This window comes from Candoia aspera, chromosome 4, assembly GCF_035149785.1.
Source record: "Candoia aspera isolate rCanAsp1 chromosome 4, rCanAsp1.hap2, whole genome shotgun sequence".
Taxonomy (NCBI): domain Eukaryota; kingdom Metazoa; phylum Chordata; class Lepidosauria; order Squamata; family Boidae; genus Candoia; species Candoia aspera.
In genome coordinates, this window is record NC_086156.1 from 69062272 (window position 1) to 69087175 (window position 24904).

The window sequence follows — 24904 nt, forward strand, 5'->3', positions numbered from 1 at the left end:
ATGCTTTGCATGGTCAGAAATATGACTCAGTGCTTCATCTGTTGTAACACTTAAATAAAGTGCTGCAGTGCCAGCCATGTGCTTGTATATTTGAATGCCTTCCTGGTTGATTTTATTAAAAAATGCCTTGTAGGGTAAGTCAAGTGGTCTTCCTTTCTCCCTCTTCCTGTTCTAATGGGAGCCAGCTTGATATTGTTAGAAAACCACAAATAGGACACACATTATTCCTTTAATGCATCCAATGCAAAAAGTCATTCCCCTATCTTTTTAGTGTATTTTAACCCTACAATTGTTTTTCACTTAATCATTTTAATAAAACAGATAAAAGATAAAATAGATTAAATAATAATAAAGAGTTTGTGGCTATAATTCCCAAGTAAGTGGACAGAATCCTCAGGACTGCTAATCCGACCACTTGTTTATCCATGCCCCTCCTGGCTTTTTATTGGGATTCATGCCCTTCCCAGGAGGTGGTGTATAGCTAGGTCTCTTTGTAGTGTCAGCTTCTTTTAAGGAAATGGGTGATCCGCCCACTCCTCAAGAAGCCATCACTGGACCCAACAGTTCTGGACAATTTTTGTCGTGTCTCTTATTGAGAAAGTGGTTGTGCTATAGGTTCTGAGGGTCCTGGAGGAAACAGGTTATCTAAATCCCTTTCAATCGGATTTCAGGCCAGGACGTAGGACTAAGATGGCACTGTTCATGCTTTTTGATTAACTTTGGAGAAGCCAGGATGGGGGCTGTGTGACTTTCCTGGTTCTTGGTCTCTTAGTAGCTTAAGATAACTATCAACCATGGTATCCTTATGTACTGCCTGCAGGAATTAGGTTTGGGAGACACTGTACTTAAGTGGTTCTTTCTTCCTCCAGGGTTAGTCCCAGTTGATGTTGAAGGGGGAGGGGAGATTGAACCTGGTATCCCTGATATGTGGGATGACACAAGGCTCAACACTCTTGCCTCTGTTGTTTAACATCTATATGAAACCACTGAGCGAGGTCATCTATCACTTCCTGAGTTAGGTATCACCAGAACACTGATGATACCCAGTTGCATATTTCAGCCATGGGCTGATCAAGCAGTGCTCTCAGCTGTCCCAGTGTCTAGAGGCTTGAAGGTCTATCTGGAGAGAAACAAGCTCAGGCTCAATTGTGGTAAGACCAAGTGGTTGTGGTTATTTAGACTCTGGCTCCAATCATTATCGATCATTAATTCTGAGTAGGGTGGCAGTACTGTACTCAGGGTAATTTGGAGGTCTTCATGGACTCACAGATATTGCTCCAGGAACCAGTGGCAGTTAATGACCAAGAAGGCCTTTGCACACATTCATTTTGTGTGCCAATTGCACCCTTTTCTGGATCAGGAGAGCTTCAGATAGGTAGTTCTGCTTTGGTCACCTTGTGTGTGGACTACTGCAATATGGTCTGCATGGGGCTGCCCTTGAAGGCCATTTGGAACCTGCAGCTGGTCCAGAATATAGCAACCCGGACAGGGGCATGCTTCTGTACCTTTCTTTACAGGTCTGCTGGTGCTGTCAAATGGTGGCTTTTGACATTCGATACTCTAAAGGAACAGAAAGTCATACTTGCATTTCATCTCTACCCTGGTCCATTGGCCAAGAGTACCACAGTGCTGTGTCAGAACCCACACTGCTTACAAAAATGAAAGTTCCTCCCATTTGAGGTCACTGCTGAAATCGGAGGGGAATTTTTACAACTTGTGTACATCATAAGCGTTTGTTCTTTGACCTCTAAGAACTGGGTACAATTATTTATAGTGACTATAAAATGACATAATGGATTTTACTGGGTTTGGTATAGGAAAAAAAGACATATTTCCCATGTAGTCTCTCTCTCAATTCAAAGCTGAATTGTTCCAGCTTTCAAACAACAATTTGAAGCATCTTTTATGTGTCACATCCATGTTATAATATTTATTTTCTATCCCTTTATTATTTTTATAAATAACCCAAGGTGGCAAACTTACCTAATGCTCCTTTTTCTTCTTATATACTACTAAAACTGTATTTTGTAACTAACTGGGTGAAAAGGTGCATCGTAGGGCAACAATTTTTGAATCAAGGTACCTCAAATGGGCTAACTTACGGAATGCGTCCAAAATCCGGGATCCATGACTCCTGTGGAACAGACATTTGGCAAATTTTATAAAACATGACAAAAATTATCATAAAACATTTTATGACATAATACAAAACGTCATAAAACATTTCCTGTGGTCAACTCCTGATACTTGACTGTACTAAACAGTTATTTTATAACTCTTTTCATGCTATTTTCAAGGCAGATACATCTCTCCCAGAATTTTTGAGAACTTTTCAAGTACATTAGAAGTTCCGCCATTGTTGAAGGATTGAGGAATCTGGTAAGGAAATATCTCTGAAACAATGACCCAATGGGTCACAGGTTGTCTAGTTTGTATTAAAATGTTTCTGCCTCCATGAAGATACACTAATGAAAAGAAAAACAAGGAGGATTGACATCTAGACTATCGAGGCATCTGTCATGTTCACCGTTTCAATGTGCTTAGTACATCGTAACGTTTCGCATGTCATTAGCTTGTTGCGTGTTTCATATTTGCAGGGAGGACGATTCCTGTTGGGAGTATCTTTATCTCTTGGGTTTCAGCTCGGAATGTATTTGGGTTATCTCATGTGTTCAAGGTTGCTTTCCCAGGCTAGAAGAGCTGACGGTTGCCAGCACCTGGGACGGGTGGATCGGCTGGTAGGGGGGCGGGCTTACGTTTGCAGCGAGGGTTTTTAGTTTGTATTTTGCGCGCTTTCTGTCATTCTCAGCTTTCTCTGTACTTGACATAAGTTTCCTAATAAATCAGATTTCATTTAGCAACCTCTTGTGAGTCTGAGTATTTGGACTAGGCAACCATTACATAAAGCTGAGAATCATAAAACTCGAAATTCCGCTGGCCCCTTTCCAGGAGAAGACAAGTTTGTCCGACTCTGTGAGGGAGAGTGCTAGCGATGACTGAACCTGACATCCTGCTACTGGAAAGTGAGGAGTCGAGTGACCGGGAACCGGACTCGACCGTGATGCACCCCGACCGGCCTCCCCAACTGGGTGAGCTCTCAGCCATCGAGAGGAGGCGAGTTCTGGGTCAGAAGGCAAAGCAGCGGGCATGAAAACCGCGCCGGAGACCACCGTAACCACACCGGGCAAATTGGTCACCTGGGATGAAACCCGGGTGGACGTCTCGGTGGTGGGGGGCCCGTCCTGGAAGCAGAGGTACCTGCTATCCCCTACAGTAATCCAAGTGCCACCCAAAGGGGACTCTCCCACTCCGGACCATATCCGAGTGTTGGAGTCAAAAATGGACTCGTTAGAACTGATTCTGAAACAGATGAGTCTGGACCTGAGCTCGCTAAAGGAGACGCGGGAGGGGTCAAGCCAGCAGCATTCGACCCCTTCGTCCCATGGGCAGTCCCCTGAGCGGAGAAGGGTGGTACGTCCAAGAGAAGGGGACCAGGCTGTCCGAGTGGAATTAGCGTCGCCGCCCGTAAGGTCGCCGCCAGTCCCTGAACGGCGGCAGGCAAGAGAGGTTGGACCCACCGAAACGCCAGTGGGGGGGGGCGCAGCCCGTCTGCGGGCGGGATGAGGGACTTCCCTGTCAAATTCGATGGGGACCCGACAAAACTCTCATTCTTCTTAACAAATGCCAAGGCGTACATGGAGGAGTGGGGGTCGCTCTTTTGCTCGGAAAAAGCGAAAATTATCACCATTGCTACTAAACTTAAAGGGAGGGCGGCAGACTGGTATGTACAGATGTGCCAGTCGGAAGCGCCCGAACTGGAAAAATTCAACGAGTTCCTTTGGGCTCTACGGCAGCATTTCGAGGATCCCTTAGCGAAGGAGCGGGCGAAGCGTGTCCTGAAAGAACTCAAGCAGGGATCGAGGTTGGTGGCTGATTATGCGCTGGAGTTTAAGGCGCTGGCGGGGAAGGTGGATGACTGGTCTCAAGCAACCATCATTGAGCTGTTCAAGGATGGCCTGAACACAGAAGTGCTACGCTGGTCCTTAGGACGAGATGACCCGTACAGTTTGTACGAGTGGATCCAGCTCGCGGGGAGGGCGGAACACGCACACGAGGTGTTCGCCCAGAGGAGATCAGCGAAGTCGGGGCGAGATGGGAAACCTAGTCGCCCGCTGGGCACCGGGGAGAAAACCGGTCAGAGATCCTGGGAAGAGGAGAAGGAGAGGCGATATGCCAAGGGGCAGTGTTTGCGATGCGGTAAAGAGGGACATCGTGCGGCGGCGTGCCCGAGGGCGAAGGGTGAGGAATGACCAGGGAAGTCGACAGCGAAGTCCCCTTCCCTACCGAGGAAAATGAAAGCAGCGGTGGGCGAGAGTGAGGTGGACAGCGTACCGTTCTATGATGACGAGGGGGAACCTGAATTATTGCAGCCGGCGGGAAACACCAGCCACCTGCTTTAAAGGGCGCCGCAGGGCAGGTGGTGGAAGAAGGGCGCGAGCCTACGTCGGTGAGTGGCAGTTATCGCATTCTCACGGTGAAGTTAAAGAAATTTTAGACTCTAGACGGCTTCGCAATACTCTCCAATATTTAGTTCGCTGGAAGCATTTTTCTCATCCTGAGTGGGTGGCTGCCCATGACGTGGCTTCTCCTACCCTTGTTGCCCGTTTCCATTCTGCCTACCCATCTAAACCGGGTCCCTAAATTTTTTTGGGGGGGGGCGGTATGTCATGTTCACCGTTTCAATGTGCTTAGTACATCGTAACGTTTCGCATGTCATTAGCTTGTTACGTGTTTCATATTTGCAGGGAGGATGATTCCTGTTGGGAGTATCTTTATCTCTTGGCTTTCAGCTCGGAATGTATTTGGGTTATCTCATGTGTTCAAGGTTGCTTTCCCAGGCTAGAAGAGCTGACGGTTGCCAGCACCTGGGACGGGTGGATCAGCTGGTAGGGGGGCGGGCTTACGTTTGCAGCGAGGGTTTTTAGTTTGTATTTTGCGCGCTTTCTGTCATTCTCAGCTTTCTCTGTACTTGCCATAAGTTTCCTAATAAATCAGATTTCATTTAGCAACCTCTTGTGAGTCTGAGTATTTGGACTAGGCAACCATTACAGCATCCTAGTCCAGGTAGGGTTATAACTCATACATCAGTCAAAACTGTCAGATGTCTCTGACCATGGCTTCCACTTATTAAGCAGTAGCCATGAGTCCAGAAATACCCCCAGATTATGAACCAACTCCATACAGCATGATACCTGGGTTAATGTTCCTAGATGCTCACTGATGAAAAGCAACTCAGACTTGGAGCAGTTTAGTCTGATTTTATTTCAGGCCTGACAGTCTCAGGACACTAATGGCCTCCCAGTTTGGAGGAATTAGGAACTAGTATAGGGACGCGGTGGCGCTGCGGGTTAAACCGCTGAGCTGTCGATCGGAAGGTCGGCGGTTCGAAACCGCGCGGCGGGGTGAGCTCCCGTTGCTCGTCCCAGCTTCTGCACACCAAGCAGTTCGAAAACATGCAAATGTGAGTAGATTAATTGGTACCGCTTCGGCGGGAAGGTAACGGCGTTCCGTGAGTCATGCTGGCCACATGACCCGGAAGTGTCCTATGGACAACGCCGGCTCCAAGGCTTTGAAACGGAGATGAGCACCGCCCCCTAGAGTCGGACACGACTGGACTTTACGTCAAGGGAAACCTTTACCTTTACCTTTAGGGCATGGCTTGAGCCCGCAGGCATCAGAGCTCCGCTACAAAGGATCCTATCCACTTCCACAGGCTAAAAAAACCTCAAATACTAGGTACCAACACTAGACCTTGCTTTGTTCACCATGCTGGATCCTGTCCAACTGGCATCAAATCCAGAGTAGATGCAAGTGACTTTATCTGTTGAGATACTCACAAAGTAATCTGGTGAGTTTTATGCCTCCTGGGTCACTCTTAAATGTCTGAAAGCATCTTATTTTCCCCTAAGAAAGCCCAGACTCTGGGTAACTGAACGTGTATGTCAGGTAGGAATTGTAGATGCCCTACGCATGCCTTTATTGCCACTGTGCAGTCTGAAATATGAGCTCCTACCAGTGGTTTTCTGCCACTGTTGCTCTAGGTGCCTTTACAAGAGCTTCATTTCCCTTAGCTACTAATAAATAAAGGAGCTACTTGGGTTCAGCGACTGGTCAGACCTTGCAGAATCAGTCTTATCCAGCACTGTGACCATCTCCATATTCCAGAGATGGACCTGCCTGCCAGATTGTTGGAAGAACCCTCAAGCACCCTCCAGAATCTAACTGGATCCATCATATGCCGGGGAGGACCAATAAAAAAAGTCAACCAATCATACAAAGGTCTGGAATATCTGTGAAGCATCATTTGACAAGGAAGGGATCTGATCATGGCAAAGAACATGTGTCAAGGTCCTCCATCTCCAGATCACATTTCACCTGCTCCAAAGTAAAGACCAGGTCTAGTACGTACCCACAACTCAGGCAGCTGTGGTCCCAAGGTCCAATCCCAGTCTCCACCTGAGGCAGCCAGTCTGCATTGTTCCTATCTTTTCACTCACTGTGGTAGTTTGCAGGCACCAGAATCCACTCCTTCAGGGTACGTTGTGTAGATCTTTTGAGGTTGCCTGTGTAGATCTTTCTAGTTTTCTGTTATCATAGTTTTCATACCTTCCTTTTTCATACTCTTCCAGCCGCTAATGAGCCAACCACCATAATTTATCCTCCATCTTGTCACAGCACTTTCACTTCCTTAAATTCTTCTCCAACACTTTCATGCTACCCCTTCAGTTACTTTCTCTAGACCTGAATCCAGCATTTATCATCTCCATCTCCAAATCACCAAAGCCACTGCAACTAACATTGGCTGTAAATAACCAAAGAAATCATCATGACCACCACCACCAATTTTATGAACTAATGAAGTATGTAGCTTAAGTACAATTAGTACAACACCATATTTATTTAGGTAATGTGGTCATATCTTTCTGTTATAAATACAGCCTATAGTATATATTTATGATGTATTGTTTTTATTTGTACTATTTGTACTGATTATAATGACAGTCTCTAATGGCCTATTGGGTCAGACAAAACTAATTATCAAGTTTTTTAAAAATTATTTTTGGCATCTCATTTTATGATAGTGTTACCAGATCCCTCCTTTCCCCCCTTCATTGCAGCTTTTGTTGTTATGTTGTTGCTTTGTTGAGGGATATCTTAGAACTGAGGGCTGGCACACAAAGCAAGACTTTAATTATTTATTTATTCTTATTGATTGATTGATTGTATTTAGAAGCCTCCTGACTCCAGTCAACTCTGGGCAGCCCACAGTTAAAATAGAACCATAAAATGAAGGAAAAAAGAACCATGTATGTCTGGGAAATGTACAGTATAACAAAAACAACCAATAAGAAGGCAACACCTCCTCTAGGACTCCTCTGTTCTCCAGGCCTGGGAGAACAGCTAGGTCTTCAGAAACCTTTGGGAAGTTGCATTGGTCCTTTTACCTTAGTTACCTCTTAGCTGATCAGAGTGATCTACTCTCTTATAATGTTTAGTGCTTAATGCCAAATTCTGTTTAATAGTGTGCAAGTTCTGTCAGGACCTTGCCAGGAACAGTTTGATTATATTTTTTTATTTGCCTTTATTTTATCTCATGAATCTTATTCTGCTATGTTACTCTAGTTTGGTCAATGACCAAAATAAACTGCTTCGACTTTGACTTTGGAACGCCACCAGGGTGGGAGCCAAACGAGGGGACTGGAAACTTCTTAAATTGAGGTGTCCTTGTAGCTTTATCCTGTCTCCTTCCATCCCTAAGGTTCTTTTCTGTTTGGCAATCAGATATCTGTGGATGTGTGAGGCAGCCCCTGACAGGGGTTAGGAAGGGATACGGAGAACACAGGATGTGTATTTTTATGCCTCCTGGGTCACTCTTAAATGTCTGAAAACCAATTTATGATTTTATGAACATGCTACATGGATACCGAAAAATTTATCTCTATTTTAAGCTGCCAAAATGATTAAGAAAAAAACATTAATATGAAGACAATCATGGCACCAAGAAGGACATGAAATTATTTTTTAGAAAAAGCTACAAGATTTCAGAAATTCCATATAAGCTGAAAACATGCACTGAATTGGAAGCTAGTATTTTTTCAAGGTTCTTGTTTCCTACTCACTGACAAAATAATTATCTGAGGGAGACACCAAGTTTCCCCGCTCTACCAAAGTTAGCATAACTCTTCCCAATACATCTTCATATTGTAAATCATCATCATCACCACCACTTGGGTCAATAACAGAGATATATTTCACTTAAAGAAATATTTCATGTACAAAGCAGCAACAATGTCTTTGTATGGAGTGTCTGAATCAGACTTGGTCCGAGGTAGGTGGCATAATTTACGGAAAGCAGGAGAACGCAGCAGCAGGTTGTGCAAAAGGCCTATGAAGCTGGAGGATACCCAGTACAAAGCTAGTATCTGAAGGGGGAAAAAAAAGGAAAAGGAAAAGGAAATTTAAAAAGATATACTAATTTTAACAAAGTGAAACTATAATAAAAGTAGTACATTCCCCAAGTGAACAGTCATCTTAACATCCCTCATTAAGAATGTCCACAAGTGAAAAATAGCTTTTAATAACATTTTATCCCATTTTCCTCCAAGGAATTCAGAGTGATATTCAAAGCTTTATATTCCTCTAATTTTATCTTTATAATGTGTTATATATTAGGATGAGGAATAGTGAATAACCCATGGTTCCATGAGAACTTACTCAGAATGTCTACCTGTAATATCCAGCTCTTTCCACACAGGAAGCCATCTTAAAAACTGAGCTTCATAAAATCACGGTTTACACAGACCACTTGGAATTAATGATTTTAATATGTCAGAGTTTTTCTTCAGTTAGCATTATAATTCAGCCATTTATCATCAATCAGTTTATCAAAAACCTTAGATGCTACCCTGACTCAAAAAGACATTCTTTCAGGTAGGTCATTTATATGGCAAGAAAATATATATAATAATCTGCAGCAAGATTTAATGACTTATTTTATGTCCTAGATGGTCTCCAAACTTCACCTGTGGCACATATATCACTAGTTGGGTACCATGAGTTTAGTAGATAGAAAATTGGATTTGGTGAGAGGAAGGTTTGAATTCAGATCCCAACTAAGCCATCACACAATGTAGGAAACACATACACTATTTATAACACTATTATAAGTATTAATAAGTTAGCAATACCAATGTAGAATGCTTATTTTTGCAAAGGAAAAAACAAAAATATTCTTGTGATTTCCTCTTGTTAGAGCTCCCAGATCAAATTGTTCAATGTTGAAAGCAAAAAGCATTTGCAGCTAATATACTATACTATACTAACGAACTTACTGAAGGAACACTTGAAGCAATGGGGACCATTAGCACAGATGCTGCTCGAAAAAAGTTGGTCGCATACTTCCAAAACTGAGATGGTTCAGTTGTTCTCAAAGTAAAAATCTGGAAAGACAAATTTCATTCTTAGGAACAGCAAGAAAAAATATCAGCTGGGATTATATTTAGTCAAATATGCGATTTAGATGTTCTGGACAAATGAGCTACTTATTTGCATATTCATATGTATCACCTGATACATATGTGAGTCTTTAGAGTCATAGTATGCCACAGTATGATCACGGGCCTTTCTTTATGACAGGGAATTGTAAGACAAGAGTTGGAGATTTTGATAATCAAATACAATTATAGAAATATAGAAATGACCACTTATGTAAAACTTCTGTTGAGCCATGCAATTTAGAAGATTAGGGCAGGAGGTACTGATGCCAAATAAGCAGTTAAAGTACAACTGCCAGAACCCATTGCTACTATGATTTTTGTATGTATTTTTTATGTCCGTTTTTTTTCATTAAACGAAAACTGGAGTTTTTAACAGCATAAAATTTGTTTAACAAGTTACCTTATAAAATTCATTTACAAAATTAACATTTTAGAATTCTCAAAATGCTCAGTAATCTCCTTTATATCAAACTACCCACCACATTTAAAACTAATGCTCTACACATGTTGCCACCTTAAACAATTTCCTTTCTTTGGGTGAGATCACCTACACTCTAGTAGTGTGAATGGATTTTGTGGTCACTTGTCTTGAAGTCTCACAACAGGCTCTCATATTTATGCCAATTATTATTATGACCCAGGATGTCTGAGCTATTTTCTGACTGAGAACTCTAGATTAAACTCTACAGTATGGAGAAATATATAACCTCTGACAATGATATCCACACATACTAAGTCAGTCAGTTCCTAACATGGCCACATGAACAATTACAGAGAAATGGACTACAGGTCTGCAAATCAAACCTATGTAGGCAGCCATCTGACTGTTTAGTTGGACTATCTACGGACTATCTGCTCTGATAGATTTTACAATGATAATGATAGAAATTAGGATAAATTCTGTCCAGGAGATCTGGAACTAGACAACTTGTTTACAATAAACCTTTCACTACTGAAGTAACTGAGAAGGACAAGTAAACAAGTAAACATGAATCCCCCTTACCTAATAGCTTAGGTAAGCTATTACCTCAGTATTGGAAGAAAAATAAAAATAAAAATGAAGTCTTGAATTAAAGATTGCTTCCTTAGGCACAACTTAGGTGTTTTTGACAAGAACTGTTGATATGCTTTCATGAGGTACAGAAAAAAAGAGTTATGTGCCTTAGCTTTTAGTAATAAAATGGATTAAATCTCAGTGAGCAGAGAATGTCTGCTGAAGGTTCCCATCTATCGTGAGGTGCAATGGGAGAAGCATGAAAGTGGACATTCTGCAGGAAGGATCATTCTTCTCCTTTTGAACAGCTGGGTTCTTAAATGAAGGGGGCTTCCATTCTCAAGGTCTTCCAAAAGTTTGTTACAAGAGATTGGGTGGCTATGATTTTGGGAGCAGTTATGGGTAATTGCTTTATTACTTTATTATCTGCTGCATCTGTTTGAATACCATTGCTCTTGTATACCAGTTAGTGTCTTTTTAGTTCAAGCTGGTGTATAGATTTTATTCATACATCATTTTAAAAAAAGGAACCTGAGATTTTTGGGGAGGAATGAAATCAATATCCTGAACACAATGAAAAACTGGATTCCTCAGATAATGCAAGGATATTGCTTTGAATCAGCATTTTGACAGGAAAAGAAGCCCCTTAAGAGACACAGGTAAGTTCTTAATAACAACTTCTTTGAATGGTTTGAATCAGCTGATTATTTAAAATATTTGTATCCAGCTAGGTAAAACTTCTGAACATTCCTCTTACATGCAGGACACTCTTGTGACCAAAGCTGTATAAAGGCATGTAAAGGCTTGGCCAAATTACAGGTATCTTGTTTAAACACAATAAACAATATTTTTCCTATACTTAATTTCTATACTTAAGAACAAAATGATTTTACAGTATGCTTATTTGTATCAATACAAATACAATACTGGATAATTTCCAAAATCTTCTACCAACTTTTATCTTTATGGGTGGGGAACTTGACTGGCCACCTGCTCTTCTTACATTTGCACCAAGGATAAATTATTTCATAGACTCCACTCCTTTCATCATTCTTGAATAGGAACAACTAGGTAAGGAATTTAAGATTAAAAGTATGTTCCTTTAAGTGTGTAGCCAGTAACTTGCCAATTGCTAACAGAGTTGGGTCTGGCTAGTGTAAGTGATGAGAGAGCGAGCTGGAAAAGGAAGCGAGATCTATAATCCTCCTTAAGGGTACAGGAGCCAGAGATACACATAAGCTCCAGATGTTAGGATTTCAGCAGATTGGCCACCATAAACCAGATTGAGCAACAGTATGGACACACTTTGTGCCAGAGGATCTGTTGTAGTTCTGCTCAGGTATCAGTTTCAACTGTAATGATCCAAAGACAGTCGTCTGGCTATTAGTCCCTCCAGTGATAAATTACTTTCACCCACCCACAGGAGTAGGATAGCTGGGTGGAGGAAGGGAACAAATAATTTCCTCCTAATTATCATTCTCAATTGGCCTTTTCTGCACTAAGCTGACCAGCAACCTCCTTAGAATAAGAGGGCAATAAGACACTTTCCCAGTAGTCCTTATTAGGATGCAGATGCCTCACTGAGGATGCAGTGCAATCAACTGTGGATGCCTCTGGGAGGTTTGTGCTGGAATTGAGGAGTCTGCAAAAGACGCAGATGTAATTGTAACCTGAAATAATTATCTGTGGAATTGTTCTGACCATTTCTTATTGACCTCTGAGACCATATGCTCACTGAAAACACGGATCCTAATATGGAACAAGATTTGACCTGAACAAGATACGCAAGCATCATGTTTAAGGTGAATGAGAAGGAACAATTCTCTTGTCTGTTTCTAAGCTATCTGGAAGAAGGGTGCATACTGAATATCCTACGGTTGGCTCCCAGGGCCCCTCTAAAACTCGCCATTAGATTATATTTTTTAATGTGACTGAAGGAGAAAATTATTAACTACATGGGAAATAATAATTAATTGTTGGTGATTACTTTTAATTATATGCCAGTTTTGTTCTAAGTCTGGTCATTTTTGAGTGACTGCCAGCCTGCCAAAAGACCAATTGAGGCTGTAGAATCAAAGAAGGTTGCATCCCCCTGATGAAATCTACTAACATAGCGTTGAACTACAGTCCAAAGGGATGAAAACCATTATTAGATTATATATAGGGAAGCAGTTAAATGACAAAGAAGGAAGAACTACTGCAACGTCCTCTATTTTAGAATACTTCCTAAATACCCTTCAAAAATTATTGATCTGGAAAGAGGAGGAGCTAGGATAGCAGTATTTCCCATGCATAACCATATATTTACATCTATACATTTAATTGAGCATATTTATTCCTTTGGAGCTGGCAGAATAAACCAAAATGCCTTAGTCTATTTTTTATAAAAATAGCACCTGGGTTTATTTATTTTCCTGTGATAAACTTTCTAGAAGTTCAAACCCTGTTGACAAGAAAGAGCAAATGTGGTTGAGGTCATCTTAGTAACTAATTACGGATGTCCCCTAAGACACACTTTTTGATGTAGTCTCATCTATAAAGACAGAAATTGGCTTTTCAGGCAAAGAACAGTGAAGAAGCGTCATAAACTGCATTGTTTTGCATAAACTGTCAGATTCGTTTACTACTGTCCTTGGAAAAAACCTCTTGGTTTATGAGAATCAGCTTTCTAAAAAGAAGCTGCTTCTTCTACTCCTAATATAGTAGCATTATATATCTGAAAGAAGAGCAGAAAAGACAAACCTAGTAAAGTAAGGTTTGGGTTCTAGAACTCTTCATTCTCTTCATTGAACAGTTTACTCTCTGAATCCTCTGCTATTAAAAAAATTAACCATTGTCTTTTGTTGGTTTGTTTTCTTACCTGTTTTTATTCTTGTACGCCACCCAGAGCCAGGCAGTCTGTTATGTTAAATATGTTAAATATATTTTTTAAAAATGCCCTGCATTCTATCAGACCAAAGTATCTTGTGCGTGCATTTGAAAGAAATTCCCTGCCATTCCCCCATATATTTGTGGGAATTATAGAAAGCTGGACAGCTGTTTGAACCCAAACTATCCTCTCTTCTGCTAGCTTTGCAATATTTATGCTGTTTTTCCCCAAACTAAATCACCCAGATCCTTAAACCTTAACAAATACTAGTCCTGCCTGAATTGTGACAATTCAGCTTCAAAATGATTGACTAGCAGATCTTTAATCCAGTCAACAAACGCAAAGTAAGGGGACACCATCAACCATCACAACTGGAAAAATAAGAACACAAGAACATGCCCTGACTCTCCCATGATTACTATTAAGACTCCCCCCACCCCCCAATGGGTAGAGCTGTTTGCTCTGAGCTAACTGTTCCTCTGGACTGGTTAGGACAGAGAGAACAAGTTTGATGTGGTGTTGTATAATGCTGCATCTGAAAGCAAGGAACGAGGCTCCCCACTCTGCTGTGGTTTAGAAAAGTTGAGAAGACTTGGCTCTTCACACAGGCCTTTGGTGAGCGGGAGACTCCTTGCGCTTGCCATCTTTTATCTTTATTTTTTATTGATTTTATTGTAATTTCTTTGTTTTTTGTGAGCTGCCCAGAGTCGCTGAGAGTCAGGCAGCATGCAAGTTTAATAAATTATTATTTCTTCTTTGGTGCTATCTCAATCTTAAACCTACACCAGTTGTTGTCAGCAGCAGCACCAACAGCAGCAGCAGCAGTCATTGTCACAAATTATTGGAAGCAAGCAAATGCATAAAATTTCCAAATGAAAATTAACTATAAGGGTGCTGCTGGAACAGCATCTTGACATTTCACCAAGGCCTGAAACGCAGAAGTGCAAATGAAGGCAATTGCATACCTGCCCCAACTTTATTTTATTTACTACTATCATCCTGTCTGTAACTTGATTAATAATTGGCTGTTTCCAGTTGTATATATACTTATTGTGGACACTGTACCTATTTTCTGTTTATTGTTTTGTAAACTGCCATGAGTCTGTATTAATTGGCAGTATATAAACAGAATAAATAAATTACAAGCTATTGTCCTATTTGCAGTACAACACGTTATAATGCACCCAATGATTTTATAATAGACTTAATACCTCTACTATCAGTAGATTGAGGAGTCCAAGAGTGATTGGCAAAATCCAAGTTGGGTCAGGTAGAGTGAGATCCTTAAACCAGAGTATGCCCCCTGTGGAAAACTGTTGCTGAATTAAAAGCCCTGTTGAAAACACACAAACAATTGGTACATTATTATTACTTATTGTGAATCTGGCAAATACTTTAGAGCATTGGTGTTGAATAGATATGGTGCATCTAAACTAAGAATGATTGCTAGAAGATTATGCAAAAAGGACTAGCAATAGCAACTTCTGGATGTTGGCTCTCTCCTACTGAATCAGATCTGCAGCCACTGGAGCTAGATCTATCAATGGGCTAGACTGTAGCAGTAGTTGAGAAGTCATTGCAATTTGTCTCTTGAATCCAGATCTTAAATTACTAACAGCAGTGAAAATTATGGTTACGTGTTAAATATTACTCAGCAGCTTCAAAGGCAACTAGATCACCTTACATACAGAGACTATTATTATTATATTTTTGTCTATCTGTCTCACATACCTTAATACTCCTGCCTACTTCCCCATAACAACAGTCCTGTAAGGTGGGTTGGGATGAGAGAGAATCACTCAGCTGGCTTTCATGCCTACATAGCATGTGCCTTTGAGTCAGTGCTGACTCCTGGTGACTGCCTGGACACATCCCTGCAGTTTTCTTGACAAGATTTTGCCTCCTTCCTAGGGCTGAGAGAGAGGGGCTGGCCCAAGGCCACCCAGCTGGCCACGTGCATAAGGTAGGACTGGAACTCACAGTCTCCTGGTTTCTAGCCTGGTACCTTAACCACTACACCAAACTGGCTCTCTGTGGAAAGCTCACTGCTGCACCAGATAAAGAACTGTCAATAACAATCAATGAATAGTTTTTGCTGATTAACTGAGGAACTATCTCATTGCTCTACCACAACTATCAATGCACTTACACTTGAATAATTATGTTAGATATGATTTATGCTCCTCTCCTCCTCATGCACTGGCTTCAAGAAGAGATATTACTTTTCTTTCCTATCTCAGATATTCTGTGTTTTGAATACTTATTCAGATCTTTATCATGATGAGAAGCTCTGCTTTACCCCTAACATTTCATTTAGTTACATATTTATATATCACATTTATATCCTGCTACAATTGTAATCAGACTCTTGGTAGCACACCATATGAAAAAAGAGTAAATAACAATAAAAATTACAAGTACAAAAACAATTACAATCAAAAATACAAAATTACGATCAAAAATACAAAAACATACAAGTCAGATAGCCTCTGGTGTCAGTCCCCAAACATCTTCTGGAAAAGCTTTGGTTTTAGAAACTACTGGAAGGTGACTAAAATGCACTTCTCACAGGGACCCTTCCAGAGGGCCAGTCTGATAAGGGAAAGACAACGCCTCCACGCTTTGGTCTTTCTGTCCTCCCAAAAATGAAGGATACCAGCTGCTTCTCCCAGCATGATCAAAGGGGTTGGGCTGATTTTCAAACAGTTAAATCTGGATTTCTTAAAATATATCTGTTACAGTCTGAATTTAGTATCTTTTTTTACTATACAGACTCATATTTAATTTGCTAATATTATAGAACTCTGCCATCTGTACAAATATGAAAAATCATGATTATGCAATTTAAATAAAAGGTGCATCATCAATATGTTATTTTAAGTGTTGAATAGCTAACAAAATATCCTTTTTTACATTTAGTTTTTATTACTCAGAATAAAAGTCACAAAGAAATTGTATTGATATACAAGAAAAAGGGGGAAAAATAGAAATGGACAAAAACATTATTAAGAAACTACTTGGTTACAAATTATATTCTTCCCTCCTATTGTTCCCCAACTGATAATGGCAGTTTATATATTTTTAAACTTTAGAAGTTGTTTCTGATTTCTATGTAAGTCTTTTCATCTATTTCTTTTTTCCTTAGAAACTGTACTCTAAATATCTAAGTTTGCCTTGTTGTTTAATATGTGATACACACACACACACAGATGGAATTGAAATTATTCAACCCCCATTGCAAATCAGGTTGACTGTCAAAATGCACAGACTTTCAGCTGTTTGCAATGAAAAGCAATTGAAATAGCTCAACACAATGAATGCTTCAAGTGGTGTCCACAAAGTCAACTGAAAATGCAACTTATAATGACTTCTCCAGTCCCAAAATTATTCAACCCCTGAATAGAAGCCATCACAACAGCACATATAGAGTGTGCAAAACAGGTTTGTCGCAAGCACACCTGATGCAACCAATCAAGGGCTTCATTAGTTGCACCAGGCGTGCCTGAGCTGGAACACATGAAATACCTGAAGTGGCTGGGGGTTTGTTGAGTGTCACATTTGACTGCACATTAGAAATGGCTAAGTCAAAAGAATTGTCCAAATAGGTAAGAGAAGAGATCATCGCCCTTCACAAACAAGGAACAGGATACAAAAGACAGCGAAGGCACTGAATGTTCCTAGAGACACCATTGGAAGCATAGCTTGCAAGTTCAAAGTCAAAGGAACAGTGGTGACACTACCTGGATGGGGCAGAAAAAGGAAGCTGTCAATGGCTGCAACCAGATTTCTGAGAAGGCAGGTGGAGAGAAACCCTCGAGTGACTGCAAAAGACCTGCAGCAAGACTTGGTGGCAACAGGCACTGAGGTTTCAGTGAGCACAGTAAGGCGTGTACTGAACACAGAAGGTTCCCATGCCAGAACTCCCAGACGTACACCACTATTGACCCAAAAGCACAAGAAAAGTTGGCTCCAATATGCTCAAAATCATATAAATAAGCCACAGAAGTTTTGGGATTCTGTTCTGTGGAATGATGAAAACAAAACTGGAACTTTCCAGCCAGATGGATCAGTGGTATGTCTGGAGGAAGAAGAATGAAGCATACGCTGAAAAGAACACTCTGCCTACAGTTAAGCATGGTGGTGGCTCGGTGATGCTCTGGGGCTGCTTGACATCCTCTGGCACTGGAAACCTGCAGCGTATGGTCGGCAAGATGGATTCATTGAAGTATCAGGAAATCCTAGGAGATGTCATACTGTCTGTAAGGAAGCTGAAGCTTGGGTGTCATTGGACCTTCCAATGGGACACTAATCCCAAGCATACCTCAAATTCCACTAAGGCTTGGATGCAGAAGAAGTCCTGGAAGACTCTACAGTGGCCACCACAGTCACCTGACTTGAACCCCATAGAAAATCTCTGGTGGGATTTGAAGAAGGCGGTTGCAGCACGCAAACCCACGAATATTACTGAACTGGAGGCCACTGCTCATGAGGAATGGGCTAAGATTCCTCAGGAACGCTGCCAGAAGCTGGTGTCTGGCTATGCATCTCGTTTGCAGCAGGTCATAACAGCAAAAGGGTGCTCTACTAAGTACTGAAGATGCTTGCCATGAAGGGCTTGAATAATTCTGAGACTGGAGAAGTCATAAGTTGCATTTTCAGTTGAATTTGGGGACACCACTTGAAGCATTTGTTGTGTTGAGCAATTTCAATTGCTTTTGATTTGTTCATTGCAAACAGCTGAAAGTCTGTACATTTTGACAATCAACCTTATTTGCAATGGGGGTTGAATAATTTCAATTATAACTGTGGGTGTATGTGTGTATGTATATATATATACATACAGACATACAGTATATATATATATGTATATGTATATGTATATATATATACATAGGAGTCATTCTTGCTTGAATTTAATTAAGCTTCTGTTGTGAATATATATAGTTAATTTTGCCATTGCTGAGTATTTTCCATGTTTAGTTTCCCAGTCTGATATCATTGACAAAAGGTCTCTTTTCCAGTGTAGTGTCTGATTTATCCTTGTGGCCATCAACCTATACCTTAATGAATTCCGATATTTCTTGTTTATACATTTTGGAACTATTCCTAGTAGGAATATTTGAGGATTCATTTCAAATTTTACTTTTAGAATTTTTTATATAATACTGTATATTTCTTTCCAGTACTTTTGAGTTTTTTTACATAGCCACAACATATAAAATGTTTTTTTTTATCATATTTCCAACATTTTTGTTGTATGATTTATCTGTTTTTCTGATTACTGATGAAATTATATACCATCTGAAAAACATTTTGTAACAATTTCCCCTTAAATTATAAGTTGGGGTAAATTTTATTGATTTTTCCCCATAATTTTTCCATTGTTGTATTGTAATTGTTTCTTTAAAAATTTGTATCCACTTTATCATGCAATGTTTGGCACGTTCAGCCTCCATGTCATATTTTAGTTTGTTTGTCTGTGTGTGTTTGTGTGTGTACGTGTGTATGTATAGGTATAGGTATAGGTATAGGTATATACATACATACACACATACATACATACATACATACATATATATCTCCATCCCAATAGGTGGTCTTCATTCTATATAAGTGTTTCAAATCTGTCATCTTTCTTAAAGTCCTTCCTTCTATCTTAAGGTAACTTTTTTGTTCTTCCAGCAATTTGTAAGTACACAGTCATCTGTCAGTTTGGGGTTTGGCATCATCAGTACTTATTTATTTATTTGATTTATATAGTATGCTGATGATACCCAATTATATCTTTCAACCCAAGGCCAGGCAAGTGAGGCTGTGGAGGTTCTATCTCAGTGCCTGGAGGCTATACAGGTTTGGATGGGGAGGAACCATCTCTGACTCAGTCCTACCAAGACCAAGTGGCTCTGGGTGTTTGGACCACCCAGATCTGGGGATATTCCATTTTTTACCTTGGATGGCATAGCATTTCCCTTTTCAAAATTGGTGCACAATCTGGGAGTCCTGGACTTTCAGCTCCTGCTTGAAGAGCAGGTGGCGGCTGTAGCTAGGAAGGCCTTTGCACAACTTCATCTGGTGCCCCTTTCCTAGATTTGGGGCCCTTCAGACAGTCACTCATGCCCTAGTCAGCTCATGGCTCAACTACTGCAATGCACTGTGAGACTAGGTTGAAGCTGCCATAACTTAAAGATTAAGCAAGAGAGGAATCTTGTCTAAAAGATCCCTTTGGGTGGCTGGGTGGGGTAGACAAGAAGGAAGCAAGTCGTTAAGGAAAAAAAGTCACTTGAGTGACAAAGGAAATTGGGCCTGAGAAAATGGACCTGAGCAAGGAAAAGAATGTCACCTGAGTGACAAAGGAAATTGGGCCTGAGCAAATGGAACCCCCTGTCATGTTCTCATTTCAATGTGCTGTTAACATTGTAACGTTTCACATGTCCTCTTCTGTTCCGTGTTCCTTCACCCGGGGTTTTTCCATTCCTTCACCCTCCGTTGTTTTGAGGGCTTGGAATGTATGTTTGGGTTTGCGCTCCTGCTCAAGGTTACTTTCCCAGGCGCGTCTAACGGCTTCTAGCACCTGGGTGGGGGAGCGTCCTGACGAGGGATGGGGCGGAACTTGCTTACAGGCAAGGCTTTTAAGTTTGTATTTGGCGCGCTTTTGCTCATTCTCAGCTTTCTCTGTATTTGCATACTATTCCTTTAATAAATCAGTTATTTTTAAGCCCGAGCTTGTGAGACTGAGTATTTGGGATTAGGCAACCGTTACACCCCCCACCCCAATCCCATCAACAAAGCAAGGACTTTAGGGGATAAAAGGGGTCCCAGAGCCCACCGATTCCTTGAGTTGTCTTTGGATCCAGACTGGGCAGCTTCCGTCCCTCTAACAGGTGCCTGGAGGCCTAGTTTGGAAAGATGTGGGTAAGTGTGGATGAGCGTGTCCGTGTCCGTGTGAGAAAGAGCAAATGTACCTTGCAATCAGTAAAGTTTTGCTGTTATTTTAAATTCACTGGGTCTCCATGTATTTCAAAGAACCTGTTGTGCCTCAGTGTTTGGTTGGAAGTTATCTGTATGTGTCCCTAATTCTTTCCTGGTTGTTGACCAGGGCTGTGTGTCTTGTCTGCTCAAGCCGCACCTGTCTGGAAAACCCAGGTAGAAAGCAAGGGGGGCTGCCAAGATCTGCATGCCTCAACAAGCTGTGAGTGTATGAGTGAGTGACCATAAGCTGAACCTGGGAGCGTGTGTGCAACAGCACTCACCTTGGGGCTGCCCTTGACCACCACCCAGAAGCTTCAACTGGCCAGAATGCAGCAGTGTGAGCAGTAATGGGCATGTCTCAGTATCCCCATGTAACACCTCTGCTTTGCGAGCTGCACTGGTTGCTAGTTTGCTTCTGGGTGAGATTCAAGGTGCTGGTTGTTATCTATAAAGCCCTACATGGCATAGGACCTGGTTACTTGAGGGACAGCCTGTCTCCCTTAACATCTGCCTGGCCAATTCAACCCCGCAGGGTTGGCATACTCTAAGTTCCATCTAAAAGGACCCCAGAAGCATGCTTTCTCTGTAGCAGCTCCTGCCCTCTGGAATGAGGTCCCCCCTGAGATTTGGATGGCCCCCACTCTGTTGTTGTTCAGAAGAGCAGTGAAGACCTGGCTCTTCACCAGGACTTTGGTGAAGGAGAATGAGACCCCTCACTTCATGCCATCTGGTCTGTTGCACTTGCCATCTTTTATTGATTTTATTGTAATTTCTTTGTTTGACTGTTGTGCTACCCAGAGTCATTGGGAATCGGATGGTATACAAGTTTAATTAATTATTTAATTAATATATATTTATTTTATTTTTATTTATTTATCTAATTTATCCCCGCCCATCTCCTCCCATTGGGGGACTCTGGGCGGTTTACAACAGTCGATTAAAAACCGTAACCATAAATACACAGAATAAAATACAGTAATAAATTAGATAGATAGATAGATAGATAGATAGATAGATAGATAGATAGATAAGACAGACAGACAGACAGACAGACGTAAAAATAAAGAATCCAAGTGGCGAAGAATCTCAAACAGTCCAAGTGTGGGAGGAGTGGTCTATAGCAACCATCCCCATGTAGCTCTATTCCCCCCTCCACCCCAAGCAAGGCGGCAGAACCAGGTCTTCAGACTCCGCCAAAAGGCCAGGAGCGATGGGGCCAATCTCACCTCCGGGGGTATTTTACTGTGATTATTAGAGACAGAATTCAAATGGTCTTACCTAGCCTCCTTTTCAGACCAACCATATTGCTTTACATCAACCAGGGTAAATTTCTGTCTTCATTGAATACATATCTGTATATGTAATTATAGTTACGTTGCTGTAATCATTCCCAGAATAAAAATCATTTAATGGTAAAGCTAACAAAATATCTTCAATCTGAAAAGAAGCATTTCTATTAAGCAAGTGAATCACTGAGAAAAGGATTTTAGACAACACAATATATTTGAAGCAGTACTATAAAACTATTACCTTCAGAATCTGCTCTTCCAGTGCTCAGGTTACGCAAAGCTATGGAAACGAAGACCCATACTGGAATCTGTACCCATATGAGCAGGGTTGCCTTGAAAGGGTGACAATTATCTCGAATGTACAACTCTGAAACTATTCTTTTTATATTCCTCCTGTAGCATACCCTGGATGGAAAGACAAATAAAAGACAATTTTATACATTAACAGCACAGACCTTTGTATGCCTGCTGTGGTTACTTCTATTGAGTTCAGTAGAGCTTCAATATATCAAATTAAGTCTACCTTGACTTTAAATGTTGTGTCAGGTAGATTAGACATGTTGAGGATTAGAGTATATATATATATCAGTATTTCTAAGGTAAGAAAGAATAGTTCATTACATTAAAGCTATATCTTGTGGAACTACAACCATTAATTTTGAACTATTTCTTTTCTTTTTTTTAATATAACTACCTATGGAAAACATTTGACTGGTCAGTGGCAGCTATTCAGCCTTTTTACAAACTGTAGGAGGTCATTCAATAACATTATGATGACATGCTTTTTAAAATTTTATTTTAAGACTAAGGCACAAGAAAATCTCCAAGAGGTAAATTATTCGATGGTCACAAAAAGAACAGGAACTGTAAAAATTGGTGGCTGAATTATTTTATTCTTCCTCATTTCCCATCCCTTTTTTCTTAAAGAGGTGTCTTTTACATTGCACACCTGAAAGCGGAGATTGCCTTGTTTAATTTTAATTGATTCGACAGTGACTCTGAGAACCTTTTGGTGAAAAAACTGGGCAACTAAATGCCTCAAATAAATTTGTAAGTACAATCTATCTATATAGTCTTATCTGAGAAAAATTAATGTGAGTGTAAAGAAAATATTCTTCACAAAAGAGAAAAGATCAGAAAAAATAGTTTACTTTGACGTCTATAAAATGGTAATTAGAAAATGTGCAAATGGCTGAAACAAAGTATAGAAAAGACAGACCAAATCCCAGAACGGGACCCACTGGCAACCCATAACAGTAGGATAACCAATAATAGAATATGGTACAGGCATCTTGCAAATATGTAAGTTCACATCTCAAAATACCGATGACCAATCTATATATGAAATCTTGAAGAACATATACTGGTATTTTACTGTGATTATTAGAGACAGAATTCAAATGGTCTTACCTAGCCTCCTTTTCAGACCAACCATATTGCTTTGCAGAAACTGAAACTTCATAGCGAAGCTGGTTGGCTAGGTATTCGATTTCAGGTTGCAACTTTTCTAACTAGCTGAAAAGACACAGAAGTTTTAGTTATATAAAGTACATTTTTTCTCTGATATTACCTTCTAAAGATTCATACTTTAATGTATAGACTGATTTACACCTGCATATTTTGAGCAACAAGTATTATAGAAGTACAGGTTGTGAAGTTGCCATTTATGAATCCTAAAAGCACAGTGAAGTGTCAATTTAACAGACATCCATTTCAGGACTTTGGATGCAATGGACCAAATTTATTTACTTAGTTATGCGGCTTATGTACTGCTTGAATTGTAACTGACTCCCAGTGGTGGGCATACCTAAACATACTAATACAATTAAAACAATACACAGAAGCACACAACAAAGTACTTCAAGCACCCACCAAATTTGTGTTCGCACTTCACTACACAGTAATGCCCAAGTTGGCTGTTTCCAGAGACTGGATAACTGATGTAATTTATTTACTAATTTACTTTTCACATCATTTGTATTAACAGATATTTTCCCTTCAAATGGTTCACTAAATTGAGGTTTTAGTGGATATAAAAAGTACAGGCAATGAACAGTCAAATGAGGAATGTGTTTGAAGGGTATGCACAGTGGGCTTCTGGAAGATGACAAATAGGATGAATATACTAAGAAAAGCATTGTGCACAATAAGAAAGGAAGAAAAGAAAAAGGAAGGGATGGGAAAAGCACAGACATTTATCCAGACCAGGAGTCACTGCTAGAAGCTTACACGATTCAATGAAACGAAGTATCTTCCATGAATCTCAATGCATTCATATATGCAGATCACTACATATATCTGATACTATTTCTAGGTGAGGCAAACTGAACGTTACCCACCAGGTGTTCAGGAGCTCAAGCTGTACTCATGACCTGCAAATCCAGAAAGTCTGATTGATGAACATACAGGTACCACCCTCTTTGTGCTGCCACATGTATCTCACAAGAATTTAGACTGCTCCTACACATTTTATTGTTTGTATACTGTCACAACCTAACATCACTCAATTTAAAAAAAAAGTGCATCCCACTTTCCTCGGAAGCATCACCTGTTCCTTTAATTCCACACTTCGTAGGTAGAGCACATTTTACCAGGACAAGAACCCTCAGCAAATGCTCACTGGCACCCTCTCCTTTTAGAACTCACGCTGGCGAGGACGCGCTTCTGGAGGACGCTGAGAGGAAGGGTAAGGCCAGTGCGCAGGATGGCGGTAGCTGCCAACACGGTGGACCACCAGGGTAGCCCGGACGCGGCCTGCAGAGCTACCAAACCCGATTCCATCGTCGCGACGGCCACCGACGAAGACAGTGTCTCATACCAGGAAGGGTCTCTGAGGCTTTGCTCGACACCGCCAGCGGGCGTAGGCGTACTATGGGATCGGGCTCCCCCACAACGCCAAAGGACGTTGAGGCAGGAGCGGGAGCGCAGCCCGTAGGCGATCCTAGAAGCGATCCTAGCTCCAGCAAAGGAGAAGGACGCCATCTCCCTCGTTATAACAGGCATGCGCCCAGGCGACAGATCGCTTTGTCGCCAAGGCGTAGGTTAGTGTTTGGCTGAGGAATTCTGGGAGTTGAAGTCCACGCAAGTTGCTAAGGTTGAGAAACACTGGCGCTGCTTTTGAAGCTTCCGGTTCGGGTTCTCGAATGCGCTTTTGACGCTTTGCTTGGGCGGAAGTGGAGGATCATACAGTTGACGGTTAGATTTCAGCGCTGCGCGAAATCTAACC

The 24904-nt window shown here is 41.0% G+C and overlaps 1 protein-coding gene across 1 annotated transcript; it reads right to left on the minus strand.

The window, feature by feature from the left end:
• Nucleotides 1–7365: 7365 nt before the first annotated feature.
• LOC134495170 (cytochrome c oxidase assembly protein COX18, mitochondrial) lies at nt 7366–24684 on the minus strand. The gene is made up of 6 exons (XM_063300392.1): nt 24325–24684; nt 23089–23189; nt 21920–22083; nt 14632–14753; nt 9393–9500; nt 7366–8483 (listed from the first exon to the last, which is right to left on the minus strand). The coding sequence occupies exons 1-6, from the start codon at nt 24679–24681 to the stop codon at nt 8313–8315; spliced, it is 1023 nt and encodes a 340-aa protein (XP_063156462.1). The 5' UTR covers nt 24682–24684; the 3' UTR covers nt 7366–8312.
• Nucleotides 24685–24904: the final 220 nt, after the last annotated feature.